The 14,804-nt window shown below is 36.4% G+C and overlaps 1 protein-coding gene across 1 annotated transcript in view; it reads right to left on the bottom strand.

Annotated features, from left to right (window-relative positions):
* The window catches only part of MALRD1 (MAM and LDL receptor class A domain containing 1), an 806,170-nt gene that overhangs the window by 454,426 nt on the left and 336,940 nt on the right, over window positions 1–14,804 (bottom strand). Inside the window, exons 23-25 of the mRNA XM_078074136.1 lie at window positions 14,092–14,248; window positions 10,003–10,113; window positions 5,913–6,126 (exon numbers count right to left, since the gene is read on the bottom strand). Of these exons, the coding sequence (XP_077930262.1) occupies window positions 5,913–6,126; window positions 10,003–10,113; window positions 14,092–14,248 (482 nt within the window). The remainder of the gene's footprint in view (window positions 1–5,912; window positions 6,127–10,002; window positions 10,114–14,091; window positions 14,249–14,804) is intronic.

Genomic DNA, 14,804 nt, shown 5'->3' with positions numbered 1-14,804 from the left:
AAGCCTTTCTCAAGAAACAAGAAAGGTCTCAAATACACAACCTAACCCTACACCTAAAGGGCCTGGAGAGAGGACAGCAAATAAAGCCTAAACCCAGCAGGAGAAGAGAAATAATAAAGATCAGAGCAGAAATCAATGAAATAGAAACTAAAAGAACAGTAGAACAGATCAACGAAACTAGGAGCTGGTTCTTTGAAAGAATTAACAAGATTGATAAACCCCTGGCCAGACTTATCAAAAAGAAAGAGAAAGGACCCAAATAAATAAAATCATGAATGAAAGAGGAGAGATCACAACCAACACCAAAGAAATACAAACAATTATAAGAACATATTATGAGCAACTCTATGCCAGCAAATTAGATAATCTGGAAGAAAGGGATGCATTCCTAGAGATGTATCAACTACCAAAACTGAACCAGGAAGGAATAGAAAACCTGATCAGACCTATAACCACTAAGGAAATTGAAGCAGTCATCAAAAATTCCCCAACAAACAAAAGCCCAGGGCCAGATGGCTTCCCAGGAGAATTCTACCAAACATTTAAAGAAGAATTAATACCTATTCTTCTGAAACTGTTCCAAAAAATAGAAATGGAAGGAAAACTTCCAAACTCATTTTATGAGGCCACCATTACCTTGATCCCAAAACCAGACAAAGACCCCCTCAAAAACGAGAATTACAGACCAATATCCTGGATGAACATGGATGCAAAAATTCTCACCAAAATACTAGCCCATAGGATCCAACAGTACATTAAAAGGAATATTCACCACAACCAAGTGGGATTTATTCCTGGGTTGCAAGGGTGGCTCAATATCTGCAAATCAATCAATGTGATACAATACATTAATAAAAAAAAGAACAAGAACCATACGATCCTCTCAATAGATGCAGAAAAAGCATTTGACAAAGTACAGCATCTTTTCTTGATCAAAACTCTTCAGAGTATAGGCATAGAGGGTACATACCTCAATATCATAAAAGCCATCTATGAAAAACCCGTAGTGAATATCATTCTTAGTGGGGAAAAACTGAGAGCTTTCACCCTAAGGTCAGGAACACGGCAGGGATGTCCACTATCACCACTGCTATTCAACATAGTACTAGAAGTCCTAGCCACAGCAATCAGACAACAAAAAGAAATAAAAGGCATCCAAATTGGCAAGGAAGAAGTCAAACTCTCACTCTTTGCTGATGATATGATACTTTATGTGGAAAACCCAAAAGACTCCACCCCAAAACTGCTAGAATTCATACAGGAATTCAGTAAAGTGGCAGGATATAAAATCAATGCACAGAAATCAGTGGCACCCAAAACCATAAGATACCTAGGAATAAATCTAACCAAAGAGGCAAAGAATCTGTTCTCAGAAAACTAGAAAATACTCATGAAAGAAATTGAGGAAGACACAAAGAAATGGAAAAACATTCCATGCTCATGGATTGGAAGAACAAATATTGTGAAGATGTCAATGCTACCTAGAGTAATCTACACATTTCATGCAATCCGTATCAAAATACCATCTACGTTTTTCAAAGAAATGGAATAAATAATCCTAAAATTTGTATGGAACCAGAAAGGACCCCGAACAGCCAGAGGAATGTTGAAAAAGAAAAGCAAGCTGGTCGCATCACAATCCCGGACTTCCAGCTCTATTACAAAGCTGTCATCATCAAGACAGTATGGTACTGGCACAAAAACAGACACATAGATCAATGGAACAGAATAGAGAGCCCAGAAATGGACCCTCAACTCTATGGTCAACTCATCTTTGACAAAGCAGGAAAGAATGTCCAATGGAAAAAAGAGTCTCTCAACAAATGGTGTTGGGAAAATTAGACAGCCATATGCAGAAGAATGAAACTGTACCATTTCCTTACACCACACACAAAAATAGACTCCAAATGGTTGAAAGACCTAAATATGAGACAGGAGCCCATCAAAATCCTAGAGAACACAGGCAGCAACCTCTTCGACCTCAGCTGCAGCAACCTGCTCCTAGAAACATTGTCAAAGGCAAGGGAAGCAAGGACAAAAATGAACCATTGGGACTTCATCAAGATAAAAAGCTTTTGCACAGCAAAAGAAACAGTCAACAAAACCAAAAGACAACTGACAGAATGGGAGAAGATATTTGCAAATGACATATCAGATAAAGGGCTAGTATCCAAAATCTATAAAGAACTTATTAAACTCAACACCCAAAGAACAAAGGATCCAATCAAGAAATGGGCAGAAGACTTGAACAGACATTTTTCCAAAGAAGACATCCAAATGGCCAACAGACACATGAAAAAGTGCTCAACATTGCTCGACATCAGGGAAATCCAAATCAAAACCTCAATGAGATGCCACCTCACACCAGTCAGAATGGATAAAATTAACAACTAGGGAACAATAGATGTTGGCTTGGATGCAGAGAAAGGGGAACCCTCCTACACTGTTGGTGGGAATGCAAGCTGATGCAGCCACTATGGAAAACAGTATGGAGCTTCCTCAAAAAGTTGAAAATAGAGCCACCCTACAACCCCGCAATTGCACTACTGGGTATTTACCCCAAAGATACAAATGTAGGGATCTGAAGGGGTATATACACCCCGGTGTTTATAGCAGCAATGTCCACAATAGCCAAACTATGGAAAGAGCCAAGATGTCCATCGACAGATAAATGGATAAAGAAGATGTGGTATATATATATATATATATATATATATATATATATATATATATACACACACACACACACATATACAATGGAATATTATGCAGCCATCAAAAGGAATGAAATCTTGCCATTTGCAATGGCGTGGATGGAACTGGAGGGTATTATGCTGAGTGAAATAAGTCAATCAGAGAAAGACACGTATCATATGATCTCACTGATATGAGGAATTCTTAATCTCAGGAAACAAACTGAGGATTGCTGGAGTGATGGGGGGTGGGAGGGATGGGGTGGCTGGGTGATAGACATTGGGGAGGGTATGTGCTATGGTGAGTGCTGTGAATTGTGTAAGACTGTTGAATCACAGAAGTGTACCTCTGAAACGAATAATACATTATATGTTAAAAAAAAGAAGATAGCAGGAAGGGAAAAATGAAGCGGGGGAAATTGGAGGGGGTGATGAACCATGAGAGACTATGGACTCTGAGAAACAAACTGAGGGTTCTAGAGGGGAGGGGAGTGGGGGGATGGTTAGCCTGGTGATGGGTATTAAAGAGGGTACGTACTGAATGCAGCACTGTGTGTTATACGCAAACAATGAATCATGGAACACTACATCAAAAGCTAATGATGTAGGGGCGCCTGGGTGGCTCAGTCGTTGGGCGTCTGCCTTCAGCTCAGGTCATGATCCCAGGGTCCTGGAATCAAGCCCCGCATCGGGCTCCCTGCTCAGCGGGAAGCCTGCTTTTCCCTCTCCCACTCCCCCTGCTTCTGTTCCCTCTCTTGCTGTGTCTCTCTCTGTCAAATAAATAAAATCTTAAAAAAAAAAAAAAAGCTAATGATGTAATGTATGGTGATTAACATAATAAAAAAAAGTTTACAGTTTATACAGGATAACTCAAAATTTATATAGCATATGTTAGCCACACTATAATTAAAACATTCAATACTGTAGAATGGGATTATAGGTAAATTTTTAAAAATATATAATACAAATAATCAATGCTATTTAAAAAAATCATACTCATGTATGAGAACCAGTATCAAAATGTGGGTTTCTTTTTTAAGGTCTAACGTCTGTTGTTTATTTGTTGTAATGAGTAGAAAAAGTTTTCTTTTTTCTATGTAATACCTGGAAGTAATTCAGCTTTCTTGCACCAGTATTACTGATATGTGTAGCCCCATTCAAAACCTAAACAAGAGTGATTTGGCAATCAACTCACCAAAAAGCACTTTCTGGTACAACCTTCTGTCCAAAGTCTTATGATTACTTTTACCTTTATTTTTCATACAAAAGAACTACCCATATTATGCTAAGTGAAGTAAGTCAGAGAAAGATAACAAATACCTAATGATTTATATGTGGAATCTAAAACACAAAACAAATGAATAAACAAACAAAAAGCAGAATCAAACCTATAAATACTGAGAACAATGTGATGGTTGCCGGAGGGTAAGAGAATGGGGGATGGGCAAAATGGATGAAGGGTAGTGGGAGACACAGACTTCCAGTTATGGACGAGTAAGTCATGGGAGTAAAAGGTACAGCAAGGGAATACAGTCAATGGTATTGTAACAGTGTTGTGTGGTGACAGATGGTAGCTACACTTGTGAGCATAGCATCATGTATAGAGTTGCTGAATCACTACATTGTGCATCTGAAACTAATGTAACATTGTGTGTCAACTATACTCAAAAAATAAAGAACTACCAAGACAGTAAGTTCCCACACATTTCAGACTCTCTTAACTATCAGCATCCTTTCCTAAATACAGACAAAGCATTCCTAGAAATATTTACAAATTTAGAACCTAAACACAAAGAGTTCTGGGAAAATTTAGCCATAAATAAATCAATACTTTCAAAATGGCATTAAATTTTATCTGGGGAAAGAAATACATTGGCAACATAAGAAATAAAATTCAAAAGCATAATATCTGCTCTCTTTGACTGATAACCTAGATTTCTGTGATATTGAAATGAAAACGGCAATGAAGAAACTGTAAAAGCATTTGATGCAGAAAGTAAACACGCAGCAGAAAATATTTACAAGGTAAAGATTAATTCAGAATTCAAGATTAGCCAAATATATTTGCTTGGCTCCTGTGTGCTAATAAATAGATATTGGAAGAAATAATCCACAACTGAAGAAACAGCTACTTGATATAAATAGGATTTCTACATCTATAACTTTTTTAATATTTTTAAGATTCAGCTTTACACAGAGGTGGTATGGTAGCTTGAGCAAAGCAGTGAATCATAAAGTTCTTGGTTATAGGACCAATTCTGTCAACACCAGTCTTAAGAACTTTGACAAAATTTTAAGTACTCCTGTTGGCGGCTTCCTCTGTGGAATATACAGTAAGAGTGTCTGTCCCACTTACCCCTCAGGGCTTCTGTGAAGATCAAGTAGACATTAGTAGATTAGAGGGCTTTGAACGTTAAAAGTTCTATACAAACGAGAGCTCTTACTCTACTGAAGTTGTTCTTGATATTCCAGATTTGGTTCAGTAACAACAACAAAGGCTCAAACAAAAATATTCTTGCTCAGAAATTATTACAAGTAAGTGGAATAATTTGTCAATCTTCATTTTGACAATCTGTATTCACCTCATTTGCAATGCAATGAGGTAATAATTGGACTGTGTTGCACAATTTACAGACTTACCCAAATGAGCATATATGGCCCATTTAGCTAAGGATATTTTAATAGGTGCTATTTATTATGAGTTGATCTCCTACAATAATATCATATAGCTGATATGTATTTCCTTTAGAAGACCACTTTGTTTAATATATTATCTAGGTATTTATTTATTTTTAACATTTATCACATCTCATAATTTACACAAAGGAATGACAACTCTCTCAAATGCATCAAAGCATAGAGGCTTGTGAGCCCTGCACGAATTGGCATTGATGGATGTTTTGCTTGTCTTTTTCCCAAAACTTTCTTTCATATGAAAAATACCCGTTTCCATTCTGTTTGTGTTTGAACACACCTGTTTTCCAATTTATCACCAATTATTTCACACACACCAAGACACCAACTAGTTTTAAATGAATTACAGTTCTAAATTAAGTATTGAGAGAAGGAAAGAAATGTATTTAAATAGGTAAATCACCTTACCTGACTTGCTACTGAGCTTTACATACTTCGTATGTTTCAGCAATTAACACACCACATGCAGGGTAAGGTTGTAGGAGACAAAGGGGAAAAGTGAGGAAATAGAAAACTTCCACTTACTGCAAATGAAAGTAGATTCATCTGAATTATCAGCGCAATCATTCACAAAATCACACAGCTTGTCCTTTGCAATGCACTGCTTGTTTGCACACGTGAATTCTTGAGCAGTACACTTCCTGTCTGGGCTAAGCAGGGGGGCACAATCTTGAAAGGAAATATCATCCACTGCTACATCTCCCATGTAACTGATACCACGCTTTGCCCTAAAGACAATCTTTAAAAAAAAAAAAAAAAAGGAAGAAAGGAAAGAAGGAAAGAAATCAATTTCAGTTGAATTGTCCAAGAATTCAAAATTTGAGGCAACCATTAAATATAGGACATTAGGTTTGAATCTAATAAAAATACCCCATAATGAAACTCACCCAAAATGTTTGAGAGTTATCCCACAAATGTGGGAGTGGCAACACCACTATGTCTTGTCTAGATTTTTAGGGCAGGTGGCAAAGATAACCAGCAGGAGCCACCAACCTACCAATGCTGCTTCTATAGCTCTCTCATCCAAAACAAGACCTGCTCGCTTCTTAGAGCCTCACTTGCACCTCGTATGGGAGGAAAGAGGCCAATCAGGTGACAAAGCACACGAAGAGAAAGAAGATGCAACCACATCCTTTATTTTGGCCAATTTGTTGCCACTCCTCAGATCTGTCCACCCCAACTATGTGAAAGTGAAGATATCAAACCTCAATACCATGAGTTTTTTTAAATTGCCCACATTTTTGGAATTGAAATGATTTTAATTTGCCTTTGACCAATGTATGTGATGAACAAAATTCTCATGTGAGCCACTGTCTGACAGGGAAATCCCACTTACACGGACTCCAAAAGAATTAGAAATGATTAAAGGTAATAACAGGAGTTGCTAAAATGTTTAGAAATTTCATCTTCAATTTGTAACATTACCAGTGCTTGGAAGAACAATTAACACTGTTTCACAGAACACAAGAAGTCACAAATTGTTTAGTTTCAAATTTCTAAGTGAAATTAATTCAGAATGTTTCTATTAAATTTCTCTGCATGCCAAATATGTATTTGTGTATTAACATAAGAAATATTCACATATTTTAAAGTAAATTTAGAGCAATTTGAAATGAGTTAACAAGGAATACAGATTTACTTCAGTGATTTTATACAAATATTTATTGTTCAAACTCCCAAACAGCTTTTGATGAAATCTAAACATTTTTCTCAAAAGAATTACAATTTTTCCTTAGGATGTGTTATGCTTTTATGTGACTGTATGAAAACGTATGTGTTTCCCTTTCAAGATAAGATGGTAGAATAATTGAAAATCTTGCCTCTCAAATTATCAAAACCAAAACAAAATAAAAATACAATTTTTATGTCAATTCATATACCAAATTTACATATATTGTTCTTCATAACAGATATGCTGGAAAAGAAAAATAAATTTGATAGATTGAGAGGTTGGAAATCATTAAGAAAAGGTGAAACTAGAAAGAATAAGGACTACAGTGTTTTATAAGGAAACACCGATACACAAATTGAAAAGGGTACTCTATTTTCTGGATGCATCTAAACATTTAAATATGTGATACAGTGTTCTGTGAAAAAGAAATCAGATAATAAGTGTTTCCTTATTAATTTGTTTTTGCACAACTCTATAGATGGACCCTCAGGTGCCTGCCATGTTCAAATGATCAAATCACTGCTTATATCCCAATGCTCCATAAGATGCTGGTTAAGATTCCATACACTTTCTTATTGAATGTGATTACACTTTCTTTAAAGAGTAATTACATTTTTTCAGTAAAATAAAAAGCAGGGTCAATTATTTTGGAAAATTTGGAAAGCAATATGGCACAGCGTTTGGATTATGGACTTGGAGATGAACTGGCCTTGCTTAAAGTCTGTCTCTGCCATTTTGTAGTCTGCATCTAGAGCAAGTTCCCTCGTGTGTAGGTTAACTGTGTATTCTAATATAAAAGGGGGATAATGATCATACAATGACTGTAAAAACTAAAGGAATAAATGTTTCAAATTCATAGAATAGAACTTAGCACTTACTAAGTGCTGTGTATATGCCTGCTTTAGTTACACGACCTATTTTACTTAAGTACTCTAAGTTTGAGGGCTCCCAAATAAAACTCTGAAAACTACTCAGTGCTGATTCCGCATATAATTTCTAAAAGCATCTTATATTTTACTCAAGGGTTAGAGGTATTCCTCTTTCTGAGGTGAAAGGGAATGATATTGTCAAAACGGGAAAAACACGGACAGTATGCCTGGCTCAGTGCATAGTACTGAGCCTTGCACATAGTGGGTGCTTAGTAAGTCTGTATGGAAGGAATGAGTGAATCCAAAAAAAACATCAAATATTCACAAGCCATTATTATCTAATTTTAAGAATCAAACAACATGGGCATATTTCTCTTCAATCAAATTTCAATATATGAAAAAGCAAATTTCAGAAACGTTAATTAATAATTGATTCCTCCTGCTGAAATCCCCCTTAATGTTATTTTGAACATGATTTTACTATACAAATATTCTACTTGCACAGAACTAGTTAAAAATTCATTGCCTGGGGTAGAAGTCTATGTCTGGCAGCAGCGAAACCTTCTCCATGTTCTTGCTGAGGATTCTTCTACCCTCAGTTAAAAGATCTTAGAGAATGAACAGGTGGAGTCATTTTAAAAATAAATTTCATATTGTGCAATATGAAATTGCCGTCCAATAATTACATCTTCAGGCTGAACTTATTTCTTATCAATTTCCTAAATAATCTACAAATGATCCATAAGAAAACTGGGCTCTAGTGAGAGGCCAAAAACATATGGGATTTATGACACCTACCATTCCAAGAAATTGGGGACAGGGCAGTATTGATCCTTTACAGAGGTAGCTGCCCTGTGCTTCCACCGGTATGGACAAGAGCTGATCTTTCACACAGCACGTGACTATAGTTACTGAATACCCACAGCAGAAGAGGTTACTATTTCTGCATATACAGAGGACTGGAAATGCAGTAATTAGCCAAGATATATCTTCTATCTAGAGATAAATGGTTCTAAATTCATGAAATTAAGCCCTGTGCAATTAAGACTAAGAAAATGGTCCCCGGGGGCGCCTGGGTGGCTCAGTCGTTGGGCGTCTGCCTTCGGCTCAGGTCGTGATCCCAGGGTCCTGGGATCGAGCCCCGCGTCGGGCTCCCTGCTCCATGGGAAGCCTGCTTCTCCCTCTCCCACTCCCCCTGCTTGTGTTCCCTCTCTCACTGTGTCTCTCTCTGTCAAATAAATAAAATCTTTAAAAAAAAAAAAGAAAATGGTCCCCGGCATAAACGCTTTTGGCTTCTCACTCTCCTGATCCAAATCTTAAAAATTTTAATAGCTGAGCTAAGGTTTTCTTCCAAGAAAACCCCCTTCTGCCAAATACATGCACACACACACACGCACGCACACACACACACAAATACACATATGCACGCGCGTGCACACACACACACACCCATGAGTTATTTTCTTGATAATCCATAAAAAACAAAATCCATACCAATTACCTTGGCATATAATTATCTTCAATTTAAGCATATGTACTACTTCTTATTTTAAATTGTTAGATATGTATAGGTCTTATCCTCCTAATATTATTGTAATCTACATGAAGACAAATACAGCATTATATAATTTTGTGCCTACCCAAAATATTTTTGAGTTAGGTAAATCAATTACCTTTAATAAGGTTCAACAATACAACGCACTTTCAAAAGTCTGTCTTTTTAATTAGTTTTGAAAGAGATTAACATAATTACTCCACAGTCTCCGGGAATATATCTGTAAAATCGAGGGAGGTGTTCTTTGTATGAGTGAGGCTGATTGTGAAGTGAAGCATGATGGCTGGCATTAAAATTACATAGTCCTAGAACATGGTTGTCTATCTGGGAGAAATTAGGACATCTGGAACTGTTAAATCCCTTACGGAAATGCTACATGGAGTGGTAGGCATTCATATAACACATCAGGAAGGGGGTGGGAGGATAAAAAGGCTATGAGTGGAGGAAATAAAGTAGGATTAGAGAAAAAAAATTCAACAAAACTCCCATATCACCCAACAACTACTTGGCTTAACAAACCTGTATATGTGATTGAACGCCTAAAAACACTTCCACTTTCTTCCACTGTGCACCTTGCTGTCCTCTTTGAGCCCACAATTTAGAAGTAACATTGTCTTTCTTGCTGAGTACCTACCGAGATAAATCAAGTAACAGGTGTTAAAATATTCTGTCTTGATAAATTTTAAACATTTAGAATTTGCCCAGTGATTTTTAAAAATTTTAATACCACCATGAAGTCCCTTAGAGAAAAGTGGGGACAGTTAACATTAGATGTCTTTGTTTTCTATACAGCAATGTGTCTCCAGGATCCCTCACAAGCTTTGTGTAATAAAGGTGTACATGAATATCTGTCAGTCAAGTCCAAAGGGTCTAGGCACCATTTCATTAACACTTAACTACATTAGCTTTTTTTAAAAAAACTGACAGAATTAACAATTGGAGTTTTATATATTAAATAATATTCATGGAGTCAAAATGAAAAGCACTTATTACTTACTGAAACATTTTTTTGAGGATGACTTGCCTTCCTCATGCTCTTGGGTTCAGTGGGGACAGTGTGTTATAATGGGAACCCATTCAATTTTAATAGCACACCTGGGTGATATGAGTGGGCACTGACTCTTCCTCCCAAGAGCCTTGACACCTCGCATTCTCCTCAGTACTCTATCCTTACTCTAAAGGGAAATTCAGATTAGTCTCAGCAGACAAATTATCCTGGCTCTCCTTTTAGAATGCTACAAAATGAACCAACAAGAGAGTAACTGAAGAGAACAGGGAAAAAGCAGAACAATTCCACATTTTAAAGTAACTGACTTAGTTGGTTTATTTAATTATTTCACAGCATTACTTTTTAAAAATACAATGTGTACAACCCAAAGAATCATTCTGGTAATGGGTTTGTGAAGATTTTGACTTTTGAAAGTGAAGGCAACTTTTAATGGTTTCATTATCTCCGTATTTTCAGTTAAATTGAAACAGCTATTTTTTATTGGAGTATAAATAACATTCAATTAATTTTATAGAAGTAGAGTTTCTAGACCCTTTAGAATTTCTAAGTAATATGGAGCTAACAAAAATAATGCCATAGTTTTGGTCTATATAATTTATATAATTTAAGTTAAAACAACATGCTTCAGGGGCACCTGGGTGGCTCAGATGGTTAAGCATCTGCCTTCAGCTCGGGTCATGATCTCAGGGTCCTGGGATCGGGTCCCACATCAGGCTCCCTGCTCAGCGAGGAGCCTGCTTCTCCCTCTGCCTGCCACTCCCCCTGCTTGTACTCTCCCTCTCTCTCTCTCTGGAAGATAAATAAATAAAATCTAAAGATGCTTCAAGGTCAAAAAAATATAATTCCTAAAAAAGTAAAAATCATTTTTTGATGAATACTTTAAAAAAGTATGGGAAATAGATCTTTGTATGAGTGCCATTCTACATATAAATGACTAAGAAAAATGTGTTCATGCACAAAAACAAGGATCACATGCACTACCATTTTAGTTATTTGATAACTACTTACAACATCTTAATATTTTATAAATTTTCACCTACTAATACAAAATTGTACCTGAAAAAAGAAAGTATATTTCAGATAATTAATCTTAACTACAAAATATACCAGTTAAATAATTCTCATTTTTCTGATGAAAACCCTGCAGTAAGCTGTATTGATTGTTTGCCAAAAACCATTTTTTAAAAAGTCAATCTAAAACAAATGATAAGCTATAACTTTAATCCATAAGACTATTGGATGTTTTTAGATTATCAAACATGTACACATACTTATATACAAACAAGTTTACTTTTAAATCATTATTGGTAAGGAGTCTCACCTATAATAAAGAAGATAATTCTTCCAAAACTGGTAAGTAAATATAATATGTTTTCAAGGAAAAAAAAAAACAAAAAAAAAAACCAACAGCATTTGTGAAATATGCTTATTTAAAACTTATTTGGAAAAATAAATATTTAATATAGCCAGGAAAATCTTAGAATAAGACAGTAATAAAATGAGGAGACAAAGCACCTAATATTAAAATTATAATCAAGGCACAGGGGAAGAAGTGGTTAAGCAGCTGGCTTGCAGTCTGTTTCTCTTTATTGGGGGGGAAAAAAGTAGGTAACTACCTGTATTCTTTTTGCAAATATGCTAAACATAGGCTTCTTCCCTAACAAATTAATGGTATTTGACAAGGGGAAGAGCCCTTTGCTATGCCTGCGTTTAGCAAGATATTCCTGGTCTAAAACTGCTCACGGTAAACGATTCTAGAATTTTGGGATTGGTCTTTTAGACATGGCTTCCTGGAAAATGCTACATAGGGTATGAAATAGTATAAATGGAGATGTTTGACAACTGAGTTGGCTTGTTCTGTGTAAATGATGCATCTATACATATTACTTAAAACCTCAAATTGTATAAGGCATGTCCAATATGGGAAAAAAGGATGTAGGCATCTGCCTTGGGACTCCAGAACCTCTCTCTGGTTTGCCTATATAACTTGGCCTTCTAAAAGAAACCAGGACCCCCTGGAAAAAGTTAACTCCAGGGATGGAACAGGATAAAAATAACATGAGTCTGGAACATCTTCTTGGACAGGAAGGAAGAAAGACTAATGGGACTGTCAAAGAGACATAGGAGCCAGCTTCAGGGTCTCCTATGAGCAAATCTGGGACAGTTTAAGAATCAGTGAAAAATAACAATAATAATAGACAATAACAAATTGAATACAAAAAGGATCCATAAATCCACACTGATATAAATCAATAAATGGAGATGTAATTTTGTTGTTGGTGGTGGTGGTGATGGTGTTCTTTATAATGGAAAACCAACCAACAAATGTAACTGAACAATGGAGTTAAAACATCACAATTAAGCAATCATCATAGTAAAATTAATTCCAGTGAAAAATACTAAAGGAAGCAAAAACTAGCAAGGAAAATTGACTTGAGAACAGGATTTTACATACTATCAAAATAGCTCTTCACAAAATATTTATTGATAACAAAGGGAACAAAAATGATAATACCTATGGATATCATGTACTACCAATGGGATGCAGTAAAAAGAATACAATATTGGTGATATTACAGCAAATATATATATAATATATAAATAATATATATAAATATGTATGATATATATACATTTAACATTGAACAAATCTAAATTGAGTGGATTCTACATATTGGATTAGATTATAATATTTTAAAATATCAAGGTCATAAAAGTCTAGAGAAGATTAAGGAATTATTCCAATTTGAAAGACACTAGGAAGAAATAACTAGGTGTGATACGTGATCCTGTATGGAATTTTTCCTATAAAAGATGGTCTGGGACAGGGCGCCTGGGTGGCTCAGTTGGTTAAGCGACTGCCTTCGGCTCAGGTCATGATCCCGGAGTCCTGGGATCGAGTCCCGCATCGGGCTCCCGGCTCAGCGGGGAGCCTGCTTCTTCCTCTGACCCTATCCCCTCTCATGCTGTTTCTCGCTCTCTCTCTCAAATAAATAAATAAATAAATAATAAAAAAAATTAAAAAAAAAAAAAAAGATGGTCTGGGACAATGAGCAAAAAAATAGGAACTCTGAGTGAAAGTTATATTGGGGTTCTCTGTGAGATTCTTGAAACAGTTTGAAATAGTTGAAACAGTAATTCTGAAACAGTTTAATTTTTTTTAACAAAGAAACAATTTGAAAAAGACAATTGGAAAATGTAGCAGAACCATCAACTTGAAGAATGCACATTCAAAGGTCACTGAAGTGTGTATAATCCATTTGCACTATTCTCAGAACATTGGTATTCTCAGAACGCTGACACTAAAAACTACATGAAACACTTCAAGTACAAAACTGTATTGCACACAAGCTGTGTGTATTTATTCTGAGGTTTCAGAATAAAGATAATAACCATAAAGTGAACAGTAAAAACGTCCTACTGGCCATTCAGGTCCAATTCTGCTAAAGCTTTTTTTTCAATCATGCCATATTGAAACTAGTAAGGCGTTGATAATTACCCATTCTCATCTATTAGCAGACCATATTTTAATAACACTAAATTGTACAGTATGAATTTTTATAGAGAAAATTTAGAAAGTGCAATTGCCTAAGGAGTACCTGAAGAGAACCAATTGTGACACCATTCATATGAGTCCAGAACACCAGGGTACATCTTGGTCCCATGCGTGAAATAACAGGAGTGAGTATATCAGCCATGTCACCAAATTTTCCATTTGAACTATCAGCATACAGGTACCAGCCATCTGTGGTATTTCTGGGGAAAGTACAAAGTGTATATCAGATTAAAAAAAAGAAGAAAATCATAAAACATATGGTTCATCACTGACCATATTTTATTGCTCTGTAAGTTTTCCTAGAAGCATAATAATGTTTTATAGCATAATGATGACTCACAATCTTCAGCAGCAATAATTATTCTACTGCCTCTTACCTGTAGCCAGGAGGATGCCACAGGCAGTTCATTCAAGACTGGCTCAGTCTGACCCCTTTCTGGGGACTGTGGGTGAAGGTCGCAGGCCTAAGCCTCATCTCATCCCAGAGACCTTGGGAAAGGAGATTGGGGATTCCTTCTTCCTGCCCAGACAGGGTATGCCCCCCGTGGCTGCCTTTCTGAAGAAGTGAATCCAATGTTGACTGGAGAAATACCATGTTTACAGCTGGAGGAGAAACATGCCCAACACTGGTGGAGGTCTGACTCGCAACAGGGCCCTGGCCTCCTTTACGGCACAGGCAGGATGACAGGGACAAGGAGCATATGACTCCTTCTGCTCCCTGATCCTGTGGTACTAAGACCACTCACCACCTTCCTC

This window comes from Halichoerus grypus, chromosome 6 (assembly GCF_964656455.1).
Source record: "Halichoerus grypus chromosome 6, mHalGry1.hap1.1, whole genome shotgun sequence".
NCBI classification, from domain to species: Eukaryota; Metazoa; Chordata; class Mammalia; order Carnivora; family Phocidae; genus Halichoerus; species Halichoerus grypus.
The sequence above is the reverse complement of the archived record's forward strand: the minus strand, read 5'-3'. Positions and strand labels throughout refer to the sequence as shown.